The 19390-nt window shown below is 53.1% G+C and overlaps 1 protein-coding gene and 1 pseudogene across 1 annotated transcript; one reads left to right on the forward strand and one right to left on the reverse strand.

The window, feature by feature from the left end:
• The first annotated feature begins 367 nt into the window (after nt 1-367).
• Nucleotides 368-1294, forward strand: LOC137160181 (olfactory receptor 51I1-like). Its single transcript, XM_067558633.1, has one exon. It carries the CDS (start codon nt 368-370, stop codon nt 1292-1294), a length of 927 nt encoding a protein of 308 aa, XP_067414734.1.
• An 11076-nt stretch (nt 1295-12370) lies between these two features.
• On the reverse strand, nt 12371-14157 carry LOC137160190 (ubiquilin-1 pseudogene; annotated as a pseudogene).
• Nucleotides 14158-19390: the final 5233 nt, after the last annotated feature.

Raw genomic sequence — 19390 nt, forward strand, 5'->3', positions numbered from 1 at the left:
TAGGAGGGTGGTGAAGCACTGGAATGGGTTACCTAGGGAGGTGGTGGAATCTCCATCTTTAGAGGTTTTTAAACTGCAGCTTGACAAAGCCCTGGCTGGGATGATTTAGCTGAGGTTAGTCCTGGTTAGTCCTGCTCTGAGCAGGGGTTGGACTAGACACCTGCTGGGGTCCCTTTCATCCCTCATCTTCTAGGATTCTATGATTTCGACGGGGAGAGTAGCCGAAGAGAGCTCTTGTGCATTGGGATTCTGTAGGTCAATGCAGAACTGTGCAACCCTTGCCTGTCACCTGCTCACAGGGTGACTCACGGGTTCGTTTCACATTCACACAGGGCTTTGGAGCTGACCGGGACAGCAACGGCTCACCATGACGGATTCCAATATCACCAGCTTCCATCCTGCCATGTTCCAACTGACCGGGTTCCCAGGCCAGGAAGCTGCTAATCACTGGATCTCTATCCCGTTCTGTGTGTTATACGTCACTGCCATCGTGGGGAACTGCACTGTGCTCTGCATCATCTGGAAAGACCGGCGTCTCCATCAGCCCATGTATTTGTTCCTCTCCATGTTGTCAGTCAATGATCTCGGTATGTCTCTGTCCACCCTGCCCACGGTGCTCAGCACCTTCTGCTTTGATTTCCCAGGCATTACTTTTAACGCCTGCCTGGCCCAGATGTTTTTCATTCACTCCTTCTCCTTCATGGAGTCAGGGATTTTACTGGCCATGTCGTTCGATCGCTTCGTCGCCATCTGTCAACCGCTGCACTACGCGGCCACCTTGACCAACCCCAGGATTGTGAGAATCGGGCTGGCCATTGTGATGAAAAGCACCAGCACGGTCGTCCCGTTTCCCTTCCTTCTTCAACGGCTGCCAATCTGCAAAGGCAACGTCCTCTCCCACGCCTACTGTTTGCACCCGGACGTGATGCGGCTGGCCTGTGCTGATATCACCGTCAATAACATCTACGGACTCTTTGCCATTCTCATCACATACGGCGTAGACTCAGTGTTCATCGTCTTATCCTACATCCACATTCTGAGGACGGTTTTAAACATCGCATCGCATGAACAGCGCCTCAAGGCTCTGAACACCTGTGTCTCCCACATCTGCGCTGTCTTGCTCTTTTACGTCCCAACAATTGCGGTCTCTGTTCTGCACAGGTTTGGGAAAAGGGCCCCGCCTCTTCTGCATATTCTTATGTCCTATGTCTACCTCTTTGTGCCCCCTGTGTTAAACCCAATCATTTACAGTGTGAAAACTAAGGAGATTCGAAAGCGGATCTTCAGAACCTAATCTGAACCGGGAGTGGTGCCTGTTATGTTTTATTGGATGAGTTTGGTATGGCTTGTTGGATGGATGTTATACCTTTCCAGAGGACATTCAAAACGCACCAGCAATAACGGGCTAGAACAATTAAAAATGTGCATAGCCAGTTGCCTGCAAAAGATTCTGTTATCTCCTCTTACATCTTTAAAATTACAGTCTCAGATGCTAAAAGGAAATCAGAGGTAATCGGTCCTTTGGGGCCGGGACGGTGGCTTCCAGCGCTGTGAGCAGGGCCCGATCCTTTGTGGCTGTGACCTGCATACAAAATAAAAATAGGAAAAAGAAACGCCTCTAAAATATATCGCTTTCTGGTCTACATCGCTGGAAGTTCTGCCGCAGGGGCCGTCTGTTTGTTCAGTGCCTAGCAGGTGAGACACTGGCACTGTCTCGACGTCAGTAGATCCACAATCGTTGGAACGGGAGGGGGAGGCCGTGCACTTTGTTGCATGTAAATTGTAAATTGAGCACATTGCACACGCCAGGGGCTGCGGGCATCCTTCCGTCCCAGCCCACAAGCTCACTCTGTGCCACCCTCCTCCGTCTTTATTTAAGGGAATTCATGCAACCCTCCCGCCCTCCCTCATACCGAGGGGTCCGTACCGTACACCCTCCCATTCTCCTCCCTCCCCCACTCTCAGTTCTGCTGGCGAAATCTTCCAAAGGGTCGACATTTTAAACTGCTTTGGCTGGCCCGAGCTGAGATGGGGCAGTGGTTGCGGTGAGCAGGCGTTACAGGGCTGCCATCAACTGCTGCTTTGATTTAGAGCCCGTTGTGGAGGTGGATGAAGCTGCTGGTTCTGCTAACCAGGTGCCAAGGACCCCTTGTGTCCCCCTTTTCTCCTTTTCAGGTTCTCTGATTTCCACCAGAATCTGCAGGGTTGCACCCATTTGGGGGGGGCAGAACATTCCCCAAAAGAGCGGACAAAGGGTGGGAGGGGAAACTGAGGCATGGAGGAGGGAAGTGACTTTCCCAAGGTCACCCAGCAGGTCAGTGGCAGAGCCAGGAACAGAACCCAGGTCTCCTGACTCTCAAGCAGCACAAGTGCCCTGACCACGCAGAGCGGGCTGGGTCCCCGGACAAAGCAGCACCGTGGGCCTCAAACGCGCCCTGACAGCCCCAGGGGCCAGGCCAGTAAAAGTCTCCAATCAGCCACCGCAGCTTCCTCGTTTCTTGCTCCCTCCCTCCAGCTCCTGGCCCCCTCAGAGACCTGGATCCCGGCGTCTGACCTGGCCTCCGCAGCTGCCCTCTCTTGGGGAGGCCTCTACTCCCGCGCGCCTTGCCCTGCATCACACCGGGAAGGGGCTGTTGGGTTTCCCCTCTCGCATTCCAGCCTCCAGCCCCACCCTCCTCCTCTGCCCACTGTCGATCTGCCCGTGTCCGATGCTTCGCCCCCTCTGCCGCCCTGTGGCTGTCCTCAGCCACCTGCCTGGCCTTCCTCTCTGCACTCAGCCTCGGGCCCGTCAGCCTCCATGCTGCTGAGCTCTTAGCTGCATGATCCCACAATTCCCCATTCTTCGTTCGACCCCGTGCCGCTTAGCTGTCTGCGCCAGCCTGCTTCTCCCTCCGCACAGCCTCTTCACCTCCGCTCCACCCCACACCTGCCCCTCTGCCCCTGCCCCTGCCCCTTCCCACCACACCCACGGCCCCCAGACGCTGTGTGCTGCCACCGCGCTGCTCGCTCCGCTGGGGCGTCCGACCCCGTCCCGTGTCTGTCCAATCATAGAATCATAGAATCATAGAATATTAGAGTTGGAAGGGACCTCAGGAGGTCATCTAGTCCAACCCCCTGCTCAAGCAGGACTAACCTCTGCTATATCATCCCAACCAGGGCTTTGTCAAGCCGCAGCTTAAAAACCTCTAAGGATGGAGATTCCACCACCTCCCTAGGTAACCCATTCCAGTGCTTCACCACCCTCCTAGTAAAAAACTTTTTCCTAATGTCCAACCTAGACCATCTCCACCTCTAGGTGCGTGCAGTGCCCTGCACCACGGGGTCCTCTTCTCGACGGGCCCTTCGGGACGGCATCCCCAGCGGATCTTCTTTGGCCCGTGCTCTGCAGGAGGTCGGATCCAATGGGCCCATCCGGCCTTAAACTCTACGAACCTCTGAAGCAGCCTCAGGAACTTACTTTTCTTTACTCCTGACTTTATATACCCCATCCGAGTGCCAGGAAAACCCGCCCCATCGCTCCCGAGAGCTCCCCCTTCACATTGGCACTGGCCTGCAGTCAGTGAGTTTAGCTCACACAATCCCGACCACACTGAATATCTGCGAAGTTAAGAAAATTCTTCTAACGGCTTTTCACCCTTTGTAGCAAAGATACGACAAGCGGCTGAGAGAGAAATCATGGGTCACCGGAGCCAGCTAGACGGAGCAGAACCAAGGATTAGCTGACGGGACTCTTGTTGGCAAAGTTATTAACGTTTTCAATTGCAACATCAGCCTGGGTCACCTGGAGCCGCCGGGCTAATTCCAGCTCACTGACCGCTCCAGAGCCTGTCTGGGGAAGACGGGGGGAGCCAGCTTGCAGGGAGATGTGTTGTGGTGCATGAAAGGCTGATGGATTTCATAGAACCCGAGGAGATGGGGGATGGAAGGGACCCCAGGCGGTATCTAGTCCAACCCCCTGCTCAGAGCAGGACTAACCTCAGCTAAACCATCCCAGCCAGGGCTTTGTCAAGCCGCAGCTTAAACACCTCTAAGGATGGAGATTGCATCTCCTCCCTCGGTGACCCATTCCAGTGCGTCACCACTGATCATTTGATCCAGGAGATAGCAACAAAGGAAGTTTTCTCCATTGCGGGTCAGCGGGTGTGACTGAGAGCAGACACGGATCCTTTCGCTGTGAACAGGCAGCTGAGCCCTGGCGGGGAAAGGCCTGGCAGGCACTGCAAGAGGGCAAATCCTCAAGCGGCAGCACTGGCCCCGGTTCTGCAAACCGGCCTGCACACGGGTGAGGTTCCACGTGCGCGTTACCGGGCAGGGGTGGGTGCTCCAGCGTCTGACTGACTCTTCACGCGGGCAAACTCCCTCTGAGTTTGGATTTGGCCCCGTAGAAGGACTGAAGGGTTCCCGCAGCAGCAGCAGCAGCCGGGGGATGGGAAGACAGCGGGCAGCGTCGTTTGTTTTAAAGTCTCCGTGGTGATTCCATGGCAGCAGGAGGATATTATGAACCCGCAGTGCCGCATGGACCCTGCGACGCACCACACAGGGCTTATCCAACCCTCCAGGCGTACAGAGAGGCGTAACCTTGAAGACGGGCTCAGGAACATGGAGCACTCTCAGAGGCCCTGCGCGCTGCCAGAGACTCAGTAAAGGTGAGTTGGACTACGCAGCCAGCGGAAAGACACGGGCACTCCTGGAAATTGAGAGGCAAGGGGAAAAAGCCACTTTGATTTGGATTTATTTCAGACGTGCTGCAGTGCATGGCCTGCCTGTAACCAGGGCCCGACTCAGCCTGTCACATAAATAGTTCTGTGTCAGGCAGCAAGAGCTGGAGGGACGCAGCCTGAGAACGGGGGCTGACAGGGCTCCTGGTTTGCATGTCCCAGGCCGACAGGACAAGCTGGAAGATTCTAGGAACCGGAGGAAATGTTTATTGCTGAAATCACCGAAATGTGTTCCAGCCAAATCCTGACCAGCCCCGAAATGTGAGATCTGGGTTCCTGCGGCTGCCCTTTTATTTCCCTGCCTTAGTTCTTCTCTGGCCTCTCTCTCTCGCTCTTTGCCTTCTTGGAATAGGGCTGGCACTGCCGTGCCCTGCCTCAGTTTCCCCATCTCAGGCTCCTGGAGATAAGCCACAAAGGCTGCTGCCAGCCGCAGACCTGGGTTTGGGGTTTATTAACAAGACAGTGCAAAACAACCCTCAAAGTGAAGGCCCCAAACCAGCCCCTTCCAGCCGCTGCCCTGCCACAGGCCGCTGCCTCCCTTGTCTAATTCTCGCGCTCGGGGAGATCCACAGGCAAACTCCTGCTGCTGCTCCCCTGTCTCCCGCTACCTCCCTCGGGCCTGGCTTCCAGGCCCAAACCCGTCCCCTTGCTCAAGGGTCTCCTGCTCGCTACAATCTCTGCCATGGCTTCCTCCCTCTGCCTCCGGCTCCTCTTACAGAACCCAGGTGCCCTCCGCAGGCTCCGCAGAGCTGCTGTTACTGAGGCCCAGGTGGGCTGGATCAGGGCCCAGCCTGTGACCCTGGTGTCTGACAAGCATCTGGCTTAGCCAGCCACCCCTGCAATGTCTGCAACGCTGCTGGGAGTCTGTGGCCAGAGAGGCAGCTAAAAGCAGTGCCCCAAAGGACCCACGTTGCCAGGCCTCGGAGCGGCTGGTCAGACACGGGGCCAGGCCCGTGTTTCTCCACTAGTGAGGTGGCATGGAAGAGTCAGCGCCAGAGACAGAAGCCGCCTTTCCTCTCTTTCCTCTCCCCTTCGGCTGTGTTTGTCCTGTTTGGGCTTCCAGGAAACGGGCTCAGACTCAACCACAGCTCCCGGCCCTGGAGCTCACTTCTGGTCTTACCCACCCCGACAGGACAGCTCTCGCCCTCTGTGACACCATCCAAGAGACTGTCAAACAGGGCTCGGCTCCTCCTCCAGCTAGAAGGGCACGGTTAAAACGAAAGCCTTGCTCATACTCTACGCTGCAAAGGTTTTAACACGTTTCCCTCTTTAATAGGAGTGGAAAGACTGGTAACGGTGCTTGTTACAATGAGGGTCACCAGCCAGACCCTGCACAAAAGCCTGGACCAGGCTGAGCTGTTTCATGTCACACCATCAAACAAGGGTTTGATTTTTAACACCATAGCCCGTGGTGGGCCCACGACAATCCCCTTCGCAACACCTCCGTAGGCCTCCAACGCTTGGACAAACGCTCCCTGGACTCCAGCAGCGCCTTGGGAGTGACAAGCGGGTTTGGGATGTAATGGAGACTTGCTTGCAGGCACGTGGGTAAACTGAATCGCTAGATTTGAGGGTAAGAAAATGTATCGCCATGGAACAGACTGGGAGGGACCCTGGGAAGAGGGACGGTCACTTGGGTTTGATCCAAAGTCCACTGAAGCCAACTTCAGTGAGCTTTCAATCAAAGGTTAGCTTCAGGGCTGGGATTCAGGGTGTCTGGGTTCAGCTCCCAATTCTGCCACAGGCTTCCTGGGACAGTCACTGAACCCTACCTTCCCCGTCTGTAAAATGTGCCCTCCCTTCCTGGATACAAACTGCCAGCTAGACATGGAGCCATTGATCACTACTCGTTGAGCCCTATGCTCTAGCCAGTTCTCTATCCATTTTATAGTCCATTCATCCAACCCATACTTCTTTAACTTGCTGATAAGAATACTGTGAGAGACAGTATCAAAAGCTTTGCTAAAGTCAAGGTATATCACATCCACCGCCTTCCCTACATCCACAGAGCCAATCACCTCATCATAGAAAGCAATCAGGTTGGTCAGGCATGACTTTCCCTTGGTGAATCCATGTTGACTGTTCCTGATCACCTTCCTCTCTTCCAAGTGCCTTAAAATGGATTCCTTGAGGACCTGCTCCATGATTTTTCCAGGGATTGAGGTGAGGCTGACTGGTCTGTAGTTCCCTGATCCTTTTTCTTCCCTTTCTTGAAGATGGGCACTAGATTTGCCTTTTTCCAGTTATCAGGGACCTCCTCCAATTGCCACGAGCTTTCAAAAATAATAGCCAATGGCTCTGAAATCACCTCAGCCAACTCCCTCAGCACCCTCGGGTGCATTGCATCCGGCCCCATGGACTTGTGAATGTCCAATCTATCTAAATAGTCTTGGACCTGTTCCTGCAGCACTGCGGGATGTTCACCTCCTTCCCATTCTGTGCCACCCAGTACAGCAGTCTGGGAGCTGACCTTGTCTGTGAAGACAGAGGCAAAAAAGGCATTGAGTACCTCAGCTTTCTCCACATCCTCTGTCACTAGGTTGCCTCCCCCATTCTCTAAGGGGCCCACACTTTCCCTAATCTTCCTCTTGTTGGCAACATGCCTGTAGAAACCCTTCTTGTTCCCCTTCACGTCCCTTGCTAGCTGCAACTCCAATTGTGCTTTGGCCTTCCTGATTTCATTCCTGCACGTTCGAGCCGTGTTTTTATAATCCTCCCTAGTCATCTGACCAAGCTTCCACTTCTTGTAAGCTTCTTTTTTGCATTTAAGTTCACCAAAGACTTCTTTGTTAAGCCAAGCTGGATGCCTACCATATTTGCTGTTCTTTCTGCACATCGGGATGGTTTGCTCCTGTGCCCTCAATAAGGTCTCTTTAAAATACAGCCAGCTCTCTTGGGTTCCTTTCCCCCTCATATTAGCCTCCCAGGGAATCCTGCCCATCAGTTCCCTGAGGTAGTCAAAGTCTGCTTTTCTGAAGTCCATGGTCTGTATCCTGCTGCTCTCCTTTCTTCCTTTTGTCAGGATCCTGAACTCGACCATCTCATGGTCACTGCTGCCTAGGTTGCCACCCACTTCTACTTCCCCTACCAAATCTTCCCTGTTTGTGAGCAGCAGGTCAAGAGAAGCATGGCCCCTAGTTGGTTGGTCCAGCACTTGCACCAGGAAATTGTCTGCAACACTCTCCAAAATCTTCCTGGATTGTTTGTGCTCTGCTGTATTGCTCTTCCAGCAGATGTCAGGGTGATTGGAGTCCCCCATGAGAACCAGGGCCTGTGAACTGGAAACTTTCCCTAGTTATTTGAAGAAAGCCTCATCTACCTCGTCCTGCTGGGCTGGTGTCTATAACAGACACCCACCAGGACATCACCCGTGCTGCTCTCGCCTCTAAACTTAACCCTGAGACTCACAACTGGCTTTACTCTTTCTAGAAAACAAAGGGTTAGATTCAATGGTCAGTTTTCACAATGGGGAGAGATGATCAGCGGATCTGTACTGAAAGCAGTGCTGGTCAACATACTCACTGAGGAGCTGGGAAAGGGATTGACCAGTGAAGTGGTACATTTTGCAGATGACACAGAAATAGTCGGTCCAAAGCAGACTGCGGGGAGCTGCAGAGGGATCTCACAGAAGTGGGTGACTGGGTACAACAGCCGCTGAAATTCAATGCTGCTAAGTGCAGAGTAATGCACAATGGAAAACAGAATTCCCAGCTACACATACACAACAGTGGGTTCCAAATGGGCTGTTACCACCCACCAGAGAGATCTTGGAGTCACCATGGATAGTTCTCTGGAAACTTCCACTCAATGCGCCGCAGTGGCCATAAAGGCCAATGGTCTGTTAGGAAAGGGATGGAAAATAAGACGGACACTATCAGAATGCCACTGCATAAATCCCTGGTGCACTCAGAGCTTAAATACTCCATGCAATTCTGTTTGCCCCACCTCAAAAAGGATATAGTGGAACTGGAAAAGGCTGAGCGAAAGGCAACAACGGTGATCAAGGGTATTTAACGTTGTCCATATCAACAGAGATTACAAAGATTAGGGCTGTTCAGTTTAGAAGAGGGACAAGTAAGGCGGGATATGAGAGAGGTCTATAAAATCTTAAATGGTGTGGGAAAAGTGGATAGAGAAGTGTTATTTATCCTTTCCCAATGTACAAACACCCGGGGTCACCTGATGAAATGAGCAGCCCACAGGTTTCATACAAACAAAAGGAAGTACTTTTCACACTACACACAGTCAACCTGTGGAACTCCTTGCCAGAGGATGTTGTGAAGGCCAAAAGTATAACAGGATTCAGAAAAGAACTGGCTGCGTTCCTGGAGGATAGGTCCAGCGATGGCTATTGGGCAAGATGGTCAGGGACACAGCTCCATTCTCTGGGTTTCCCTAAACCTCTGATTGCCAGGAAGGGAGGATGGGTGGATCGCTCCGTAATTGCCCTGTTCTGTACATGCCCCTTGAAGCTCTGATGCTGGCCACAGTCCGAGACAGGATGATGGACTGTTGGTTTGACCCAATACGGCCGTTCTTATCACCTCATCTTCCTAAATGTCCAATAAAGGGAAAGACCTTTCCCCACCCGGGATCTGGCAGAGGCATTTATAAACGAGAGGCTCCAGATACACCAGACACCCAGCCCTGTACACGGTTGTGCCGTTCTGCACCTTCCCTTAGGCAGCTGGCATACGCCGCCCCGCTGCCTCTGTTGAGTGTGAGCTGGTTCCGTGGCCGTGCAATGGCTCTGCTCCCGGTCAGAGCGGAGATGCGGACGACAGCGGGAGGGATTTGCTAGCGTCATTGATGGAACAGAGGGGGCCCAGTCAGCATGTAGGTAGCTCCCACCGCAGGCACCGAGCTGCCTCCTCTCAGCCCATCACCCTCTGTCTCTGCTGCTAATTTCCCCTCTGCCCTGCTCCACTGTACCTGTCACCAGGGAGACCCCCTGGCCCCACATCACTGGCCCTCAGCCGCACCGCTCACGTGTTCTCCGCCCCAAGCAGGGAGCCACGCAGGCAGCCTGGGCACCGAGCGAGCCCTCTGGTGCAGCTCTTCTCCTCTACAGAGCATCTTGGCGCCAGCGGGAGTTTGAACGGGCTGCGGAGCAGGCCTCCCGTCCTGCGTTCAGGGCCCAGATCGCTTAGCCCATCCAAGGGCTGCGTGGGGGACAGCCGGGCTGCAGGATGCCAGGGTAGAAGGCGACGTGGGAGGAGGATGCCCTGGGAGCACCCTGGTCATAGCTGGGCCCCAGGAGGCTCCGGGGGCAGGAAGGAAAGGGCTGAGATCATGGGTGAAGCGTCCCCAGGAGCGGGGACAGAGACAGGGCAAACGAAATGAAGGCAGACCCAGGGCAGGGAATCAAGGAGGGGCGGGGAGACACCCACAGACTGGGCTCTAGTGTAGGGGGAGAAGAAAGGGTAGAAGATGGTAGATGAGGCGAGATCAGGTGAGGGGGGACCAGGGCAGAGAGCGAGGAAAGGGGGCTGGAGAGACCAGGCGTCCCGTTTACCCTGGGCGGGAGGGCGCAGAGCACGGCGTGACAGCTGCCGGGCAGGGCAGTCGAGATCTATGCAGCACCAAACCACCCAAGAGCAACCACCTGCTCTGCAAAGCCCGGGCCACAGTTTCATCCCGATGGGGCCACAGAACAGGTGGTTCCACCTCAGGTGAGGGAGTCAGGCTGGGTCCCGCTGTGAGCAGGCGGTGGGACTAGATACCTCCTGAGGTCCCTTCCAAGCCTAGGATGCCCCCAGCCAGCAGGGAAGGTCGCGCCCCCCGGGCCGAGCACAGATCCCTGGCCATTGCTGCCGCCAGCCAGCAGCTCAGGCACTAAGAAGACCCCCGTCAAACCCTGCCGGCCCAGGGAGCTGTCGTAACATCAGCCCATCCTCCCCCGAGGCACCTCCGGTTCCTGTGCTTCCCCCTCAGCCTTGTCTACGCTGAGCCCCAGCCAGCTCCGTCTCCTCCACGCCCACGCCCCGGGGAAGCTGCCCCCGCGCCAGCTGTGCTGGGTTTCATCCACATAGCAAGGCCCCTGCAGCCACACGCCCTCACTAAGGTCCCCAGCAGCTCCCCCCACTCCCCGGGTGTGTTGGACGGGCGTCCAGCAAAGCACGGGTGGATCTGTAAGCGCGTGAGCCGCCTCGTTCCATGGCCGTGCTCTCAGAAAGGAGACAAAGGGCCCATGGGGGAGCCCAGCCACAGCTGCAGCGGGGCTGCAGGCAGCTCATCTCCTCCTTCTGCTTGGCACCCGCGCTAGCAGGCAGGACAGGAGTGATTTGCAGGGTAGGAAAATGTTACTTGGCCCTTCACACGACACGCAGGGAACCCGGAGTCACCCAACGACATTCATAGGCAGCCAGCTGAAAACAAACCAAAGGAAGGATTTCTTCGCACAGCGCACCGTCAACCTGTGGAACTCCTTGCCAGGGGATGTTGTGATGGCCAAAAGAATAACTAGGTTCTAAAAGGAACTAGTTCCGTTTCAGGAGTACAGGTCCATCAATGGCTATTAGCCAGGATGGGCAGGGACACAGCCCCATGCTCTGGGTGTCCCTAAACCTCTGACTGCCAGAAGCTGGGAGTGGCCGACAGGGGATGGATCACTTGCTGATTGCCCGGTCTGTTCATTCCCTCTGCAGCACCTGGCACCGGCCACTGCTGGAAGCCAGGACCCTGTGCTAGATGGACCATTGGTCTGACCCAGTCTGGCCGTTCTCATGGTACCGGATTGGTCTGTGGCCCAGAGGAGATCAGGTCTCCCACTCGCTTGCCTGGCTGTATTTTGAAATATACGCAGGACGCACGGGGAGCCTGGGATCGGTACTTTCCGTCACTCACTTTCATTGTTAGAAATCAAAAGCAAACCCACAATCCAACCCAAGCCGCGCAGTCTCCACACTATGCCGAGCTGCCCTATACGTCGGAAGCGGCTGAGGGTTGGACTGAGACATTTCGATCCGTTTCCCTTCGTTTGGGTGCCCTGCAGCTTATAGGAACCACCAGCAAAGACCAGGTTTTAAAAAGCAAAACCAATGTAACGACCGTATCGTATGTCACACGAACCCGGTTCCATGATTCAAAATCACGCCTACCGCAGAGCAAAGTGAAGAAAGGGTGTGATTCATCAGCTGGGCGAGGCGACTCAGGAGACCTGGATTGAATTCCTGGCCCTGCCACAGACTTTCTGGATGACCTGGGTCAAGTCACTTAGGGTCCATCTACGCAGGGATAAAAGCCCCATGGCACGGCCATGGCTGGCCCAGCTCAGCTGACTTGTGCTCAGGCTGCAGGGCTAAAAACTGCTGTGTGGACATTCGCTACCCTCCTCCCTCAGTTTCCCTCTGTAACATGGGAATAAAAACATTTCCTTCCCCCACCCTGGGCCGGTCCTGTCTATTTAGACTGTAATCTCTTTGGGGCGGGGACTGACTCCTATTGTGTACTGCACCTAGCACAATGGCTGGGGTCTCTCGGCGTTACCGCAACACAAATAAAGGATAACAATAGCAATCGCAGATTCTGCTGCCTGACACCTCTGCAGTGAAGACGCACTTCCGAAGCAAGCCGCCGCACGCCCCCTTCGTATGCACCAAGCTGTTTTTAGTATGTACCAAGACAGAATTACAACAGGCAAAATGAACAGGTTACGATATCTCGCTTGATGGCTGGGACTTTGTTAGCTTCTCGATCGCTGCGCTGATTTCCCCCTCGGTGTCAATCAGAGCCTGTAAGTTTGCGGCGTGGTCCTGGAAGCCCATTGTTCTGAGCTGCTCCATTTGTTGCTCAAATCTGACCTCTGGCGTCTGCTGATCCATGCACTCGGGGCCTTGGGGTTCCTCCTTTTCCGATGCGAGGCTGACGTCCTCCTCGGAGTCGCTGCTGGGCACTGAGCCGTCCATGCTTTCTAGCTCCAGTTCCACATCCTGGTCCCCCAGCCCCAGGATAAAATCCGGCACCTCTGCCGAAAGCGTCTGCAAGCCCAGCTGGATCTGTAACAAGGCCTGCATGGCTCGCGGGCTGGTCAGTAAGGCAGAGATTTCAGCGCTCTGCAGCTGCGGAGGGAGCTGATGTGGCCCTTCGTCGGGAAGCCGGGCCAGTCCGTCGCTGGAGAGGCGGGGATAGTTCAGCAGGCTCTGTGCCGGACCGTCGGGATTTGTTAACACGCTCTCCATGTTCTGCATGAACTCTGGGTTTCCAGCCAGCTGCTGGGCCATGCTCTGAACCCCGCCTGTGCTGGCAAGCCCCGGCCCCGCTCCAGGCCCCCAGTTGAGTACAATAAAGTTCTGTGCGGTGCCGTTGCTGGGACGGTTTCCACGATCGCTGGCCCTGCTCGTCCGAGCGGCCCACGGGTTTGGTAACGGGTCTCTGTTTTCCATCCGGGCGGGCGGGCTGGCCCCACCCAAGGGCGGGTCATTCTCCAGGGGAGTGAACGGGTTGCTCCCGAACTGGGCCTGCACGGCGTTCATCATCGGCTCTTCGATTTGATTGTACAGCTGCTGCAGGGCGCTGTACCCGCCCGGGAGACTCTCCAGGTTGCTCAAGGCCCGGTCGTGGCTCCTGATAATTTCTTGCATCATGGCCGGGCTGCTCGAGACCTCGATCATTTCCCGGATGAAGTCGGGGTTGTGGAGAAGGTGATGGATCTCTGGGTTCTGCTCGGCCAGCTGCTGCATCTGTGGGCTGGCGAGAAGGATCTCCCGGACCAGGTCAGTGTTGGTGAGGATGTTCTGCACGAAGGGCGCCCGGGCCACCTCGCTCATTAAGTTCTCCATGGAAACCTCCGTCTCCTGGGCCTCGCTCGTCAAATCTGAGACCTCGGTTGGGTCCAGGCCCAGCACGCTCATGCCGGTCACCCCGATGAGGAAGCCCAAGAGGAAGGGGTGGCCGTTGATGGTGTTGAGATCCAGGTCTGAACTGATGATCTCGAACAAGAGGTTTTCCATGATCTGGGCCACTAGCTCCTGGCTGGAGGCCACCAGCTCCTCTAACCGGCCCTGCAGCTCGGACACGTTGGAGTAGCTCAGGCCCAGGCGTTGCAGAGCCGGGACCCCCCCGAGGCAAGCAGGTTCGACGCGCTGCTGTTCGTGGAGGGTGTTGGCGCAGCGGCAGGGTCCGTCTGCTCGGCCAGGCTGTCCTGGGGCCTCTTTTGTGACCGGATGACAAGGTGAACGCTGAAGCCGCTGCGGACTCCGTGCTGGCTCAGCGTGTCCTGATCCTGTAGGATCTTCCCGGCAAAGATCAGCACCAGCAGGTCCGGGGCAGCCTGGAAGCGCTTGGCAATCTCGTCTTTGAACAGCCGGATGGTGCTGCTCTCGGCAACCTCAAACTGCTCCTTCTGCTTGAGGGTCTTCACCGTCACTTTGATGATGCTGCTGGTCTCGGGGCTGATGGCTGTCTGGTGGGCCCCGGCGGCCCGGCGGCTTTCGGACATGGTGACCGGGAGCCAGGCGCTCTGCGTTGGTCCTTCTGAAGGAAGCGGTGGGGCCCGGCAAAGGCGATGGGGCGTGAGGAGGGACGATGCCTTGCGGCTGAAGTCGGGCGGCGGCAGGTCTTGTTACAGGCGTCTGGGCGGGACGCTGGGAAGGGGGACGCGGCCTGCTCTCCCCGAGGTACTGCCAGAAGCCAAACCCAGAGCGCACATACCAGCCAGGTGCCGGCCCGCTCCTCCGCTCACTCACTGCCTGGCGGGTTCCCTCATGGTCCTTCCCCGGCTGAGGCTGGCTAGCCTGCCCACGTCCCAGCCTGCCTGCCCCAGCGCTCTGTGACATCACCGCTGAGCTCACGGGCCGGGGACAATGCCACGGTGGCTGGCCCCTTTCTGGGATCACCATCGCCTGGCCCACCCTTCCGTCCCCCAGTCTGTCCTGCACCCACCGAGGCAGAGACCCCGGCAGCCCTTCCGTCCGGGGGGCCGAGGTGGGCTAGCACGTCGTGGGAATCGCGTCACGGGCCCGGCCTCCCCGTCTTATCCTCCTCCCTGACTCCTGGGCAGAGGCAGATTTTCAGCTGCTTCCTTGCCGGTCTGCTCCCTTTGGGGGAAGCGTGTTCCCCCGGAAACTGGCTTGTCCTGTCCCCGCCACCCAGCAGCCAGGAGCTGCCACGGTGCATGTTCTTCCCCGCAGGGCCTGGCTTGGGATGCCCCCGACGGCCCCGCCCCACCTGCACCCACGTCATCTCCCGGTGTCCTACGTCTCGCCAAGCAGCTGGTCTCCTTCCCTAGGCGGGTCTCCGTGTCAGGGGGCTTGCGACCCGCCCGGGCAGTTCACAGGGGTGGCCCAGGCCAGTCTGTCTTCTCAGACACCCAGCTGGCCCTCTCCTCTCCCAGATCTCCAGCGGGGAGGTGGGGAGGCCTGCTACCTCCCACGTCCCCCTGCTCCCCGGGAGACTTGCCTGCTCGTCCAGTGCAGAGCAGCAGGACCCAGAAACACCATCTCTTAGTGCCACGGCTCTGGTAAGTGACAGGGCAGGCGGCACGAATCACGGGGCGGGTTCTCTGGCCTGACCATGCATCCTGGTGTTGGCCAAAATCTTGTTTTTGAAATATATGTAAGAACAGAGCCACAACCCCCCCTCCCCCCCCTTCCTACCAAAAGGTACATCAGTCTGAATCAAAAGCTAAAACCTCAAACTGACTCTTACTGTTCTACCCTTTTCAATGTTAATTCAAGTCTGTTTGCACTTTGTTTGTAAATGTCTGTACTATGTCCACTGGCCAGTTTATCTGTTAATTTTACCTGCTTCCAATATATTTGTAAAAATCCTATTCTAAGTACAAAAGCCACACTGCAATGTAATGTATCTATCTAATTGTGAAAGACACTGTCAAAAATGAAATAAGGTTTGCTCTAAAAATAATATGTAAGTTCTTCAGCTAGGAGTTGGCCCTGAGTGACTGAAGTGTGAATGGCCGAGCAATTGAGTTGGGTGTAGACAAAAAGAGTGATTGAACAATTGGTCTGAGTAAGGGATATCGAAACAGACATGAAGAAAACACCAGCCTCACCCAAAACGCTTGAGGGAAAAAGAAAGAAGCAAAGATGATCAAATGGCCAAAGAGGAGCCCACCCTGATAACTTTAGAGCCAGCACATTTCAAACGACAAAATCTGATCAGGCTTGCAACAATGTGGGTGATTGAGGATCACACCAAGAATGCAGTTGCAGCATGACAATGCAAAACCCATAGACTGACATGGGGTCCTTTCCCTATAAAACGGGACAAGAAGATGAAGGCTGGAGGTTCGGGTCTACAACATCACATCAGCCAGGAGTACCGATGCGCATCGGCAGAACCTTGCTCCTCATCCTCGTGCTCTAGTCACCTGGCCAGTGACTATCATGAGCACCAAGAGGCTGGTAACTATGACATCTAGAAGATCCCTATGTATGTCTGTCTGTCTCTATCTGTGTGTGCCTGTCAGTGTGTGTGAATGTGAATGAAAGCATCAACTGAAACATGTGTCTCTGTAATTTGTAGTATTGATATAATGTCAATACTGTTTTCCTAGTGTTTACATTATTATTAATGCTATTTCACTAAGTAGAGCACAATATTAATGTTATTACAGTGTTGATACTTTTCTTTTCTTTGATACTATCTACAGAAGTTTCTGTGTTCACAATAAATGCGGCTTGTTGCCTTATCCCCTAATAAGATCCTGTAATATTTGTTATTTGGGTAACATTAATTGGTGGAGAATGCAATGGGGGAAAATGGTAAGCATGCCGCAGTTATTGTGAATATTGGGGGTGCACACCCAAAGGAAACTCTGTCATCACCAACAGTGGAGAAGCTGGGGTGCTTTCCTGTTGAAGAGCCTCGGACAGGGCTTTGTAGCTGTCTAGCCAACAGGGCAGAAGCCTGTGTGCGTTCCTGTTGAAGAGCCTGGGATAGGGCTTGGTACTTGTCTATTTCAATAGGGCAAGAAGCCTGTGTGTGTGTCTATTGACCTTTGCTGAAACCCCTGTTTGTCAATTTCAGCAAAGCAGGCAGGAGTGCCTGCCCTGCTGAATTTGTGTGTGTTCAGGTTCAGCAAGGCAGGTTGAAGTGCTTGCTTGCTAAATTCCTGTGTGTGTTAGGTTTTGTGTGTCACTTTCAGAATTTCAGCAGGGCAAACTGCAGCCCTTGCCTGCTGAATTTCTGTGTGGAACAAGCAGAAGTGTCTGCCTGGTCGGACTCCCTCCCCCCCCCCCCCCCACTTCTTGTCACTTTCAGCGGTGCAGAAGCCTGCCTGCCTGTTGAAAGGTTTGAAACAGGGCTTAGGACCTGTTATAAACTCCAAATATGTTTAAGAAAAAGCAAACCAAAAGCCCAGGCACAGGGGAGGAATTGAAAATCCTGACCTCTCTGCCATTTATACAAGAGGAGACTCCCTTCTCTGCTTTGCAAAAATTTGGTCCCAATCTGTGGACAAAACAAGCATTAGCAGATGTCCACACAGTTTCCAGTTTAGAAAATAAATTGGCCCAATACCTGGTGGTATATAATCCATCCAGCCCAAGCAAAAGGAAAACTGAGGTACACCACCTTGTGAAAGAAATTCACCCTAAAACCTTAAGAGGTAGAAGCCATTACCAACCTGACCTGCCTATAAAAACACAGGAAAATATGAGGGTAATTCCTCTGTTTTGCTTGCAATCAGAAAGGAAATTTGTAGAAAGGTATTTTAAGCAATAATCTGCCACCCCCTCCCAAAGGGGGTAGAAAAGTGTTCCTTTTATCTTCCAGAACTGCAGGAAAAGCGGGTGCCAGTGAAACAGCTAAAAGAACAAAACCATGGATCTACTGTTGCAACAAAGATTGTGTTTTGTGTTTTATGTTTTGTGTTGTTTGTCTTGTTACTAACATTGTTGTGTATGATATTGGGAGGTACTGCATGAAGCAGAAAAGAATCAAGCAGCACTGTAACTGTATTTACAAAAACATCCTCTATCAGGTAGCAAAGAGGAGAAATAAAGGGCAATCAAGATCAATGAATTTGGAAGGAAAAGGGGTCCTGAGAATAGTTTTTTTTTGTAGTATTGTAGTGATTAGGGAATGTAATTGTAGCGATTAGGGGGATGTAATTTGAATCTCAAGTGCCTGAACTTAGATATAACCAGTTAAAAGTGATGTATACTTTTTATTCTGCTGTGAAACCTGTACTACTAGAAATGAATTTGACTGTTTTACAAAAGTGCTTGTACATCCTAATTTGCAGAACCAGATGCACTGCCAGACAGGAAGGGCACAGAGTCCTGGTTCTTGTGCCTCAGAATATCAAAATAGGTATTTGCAAAAATTGTCCACCAGCAATCTATGGAGGTAGAATTATGGAAGGTAAGCCCCTTATCAAAATTGGCCACAGGATCCTTTTGGTTATCCCGGGTTATGAGTCAGTGGGCCAGGAGAGAGGGAAAACTATTGGATACAAGGGGGGTGTAGTGCCTGGAACTCCCAACAATGGGTCTGCCTATCCATACCTCCCTCCATAGAACCATGTAGCAGAACTACCACAGTGGGAACATGTATTTGGGATGAATTAGAAAATACCACCAAAGTTCTATACAATGGACAATGTGTTTGTATATCATCGTGGGAGGAGGTATTCTGGGAGGATGGGAGTACTAGCAAACCCCTAGTGGATGAATGTAAATGCAATGTAAGTGTTCTGTATACCACAAACCACACATACTACCTACCAAAAATCCAAGGGTTCAGTACAACTCTCACTGCCAGTCTAACAGAATTTTCAGTAAACCGTGGGTTAAATTGGTCCTGATCACTTGTTACAGGGAGCAAAAGTAACCCAGTTTCTGCAGATAACAAAGCAAGATGTTGGAAACAGGACTATCCAAATTTCACATTCTAATGGGAAAATGATTAGAATTGCTAAAGCAGAAAAAGAACTTACTGCATATCATTGGTATGATGTTTTTACTGAATGGTCCCCCACCTCTACAGGGATAATTTCTATTATACTGCACCCATTGTTAATTGTTCTAGTGTTAAGTTGTATTTGTTTAAATAGTATGTGTGTCTTGTGTTGTTGGATAAAAATAATGTATACTAAGTTAGAGCCACAAGCCCATATTTCCTCACAGTATATAGCTTTGAAACAATTGTATGTGACCCTTTCCACTTATTCAAGTTGAAGGGTCAAAGGAGGGATAATGTTGGCCAAAATCTTGTTTTTGAAATATATGCAAGAACAGAGCCACAAACACGCCCCCCTTCCTACCAAAAGGTACATCAGTTTGACTCAAAAGCTAAAACCTCAAACTGACTCTTACTGTTCTACCCTTTTCAATGTTAATTCACGTCTCTCTGCATATTGTATAATTTTAAGATTGTTTGTAATGTCTGTACTATGTCCACTGGCCAGTTTATCTGTTAATTTTACCTGCTTCCAATATATTTGTAAAAATCCTATTCTAAGTACAAAAGCCACACTGCAATGTAATGTATCTATCTAATTGTGAAAGACACTGTCAAAAATGAAATAAGGTTTGCTCTAAAAAATAATATGTAAGTTCTTCAGCTAGGAGTTGGCCCTGAGTGACTGAAGTGTGAATGGCCGAGCAATTGAGTTGGGTGTAGACAAAAAGAGTGATTGAACAATTGGTCTGAGTAAGGGATATCGAAACAGACATGAAGAAAACACCAGCCTCACCTAAAACGCTTGA

This window comes from Emydura macquarii, unplaced genomic scaffold (assembly GCF_026122565.2).
Source record: "Emydura macquarii macquarii isolate MOO-44397 ecotype Brisbane River unplaced genomic scaffold, CSIRO-AGI_Emac_v2 contig_2170, whole genome shotgun sequence".
NCBI lineage: Eukaryota > Metazoa > Chordata > Testudines > Chelidae > Emydura > Emydura macquarii.

Bases quoted from the DNA above. Each gene is read 5' to 3' on its own strand.
- LOC137160181 (XM_067558633.1), top strand. From the start codon at position 368: ATGACGGATTCCAATATCACCAGCTTCCATCCTGCCATGTTCCAACTG.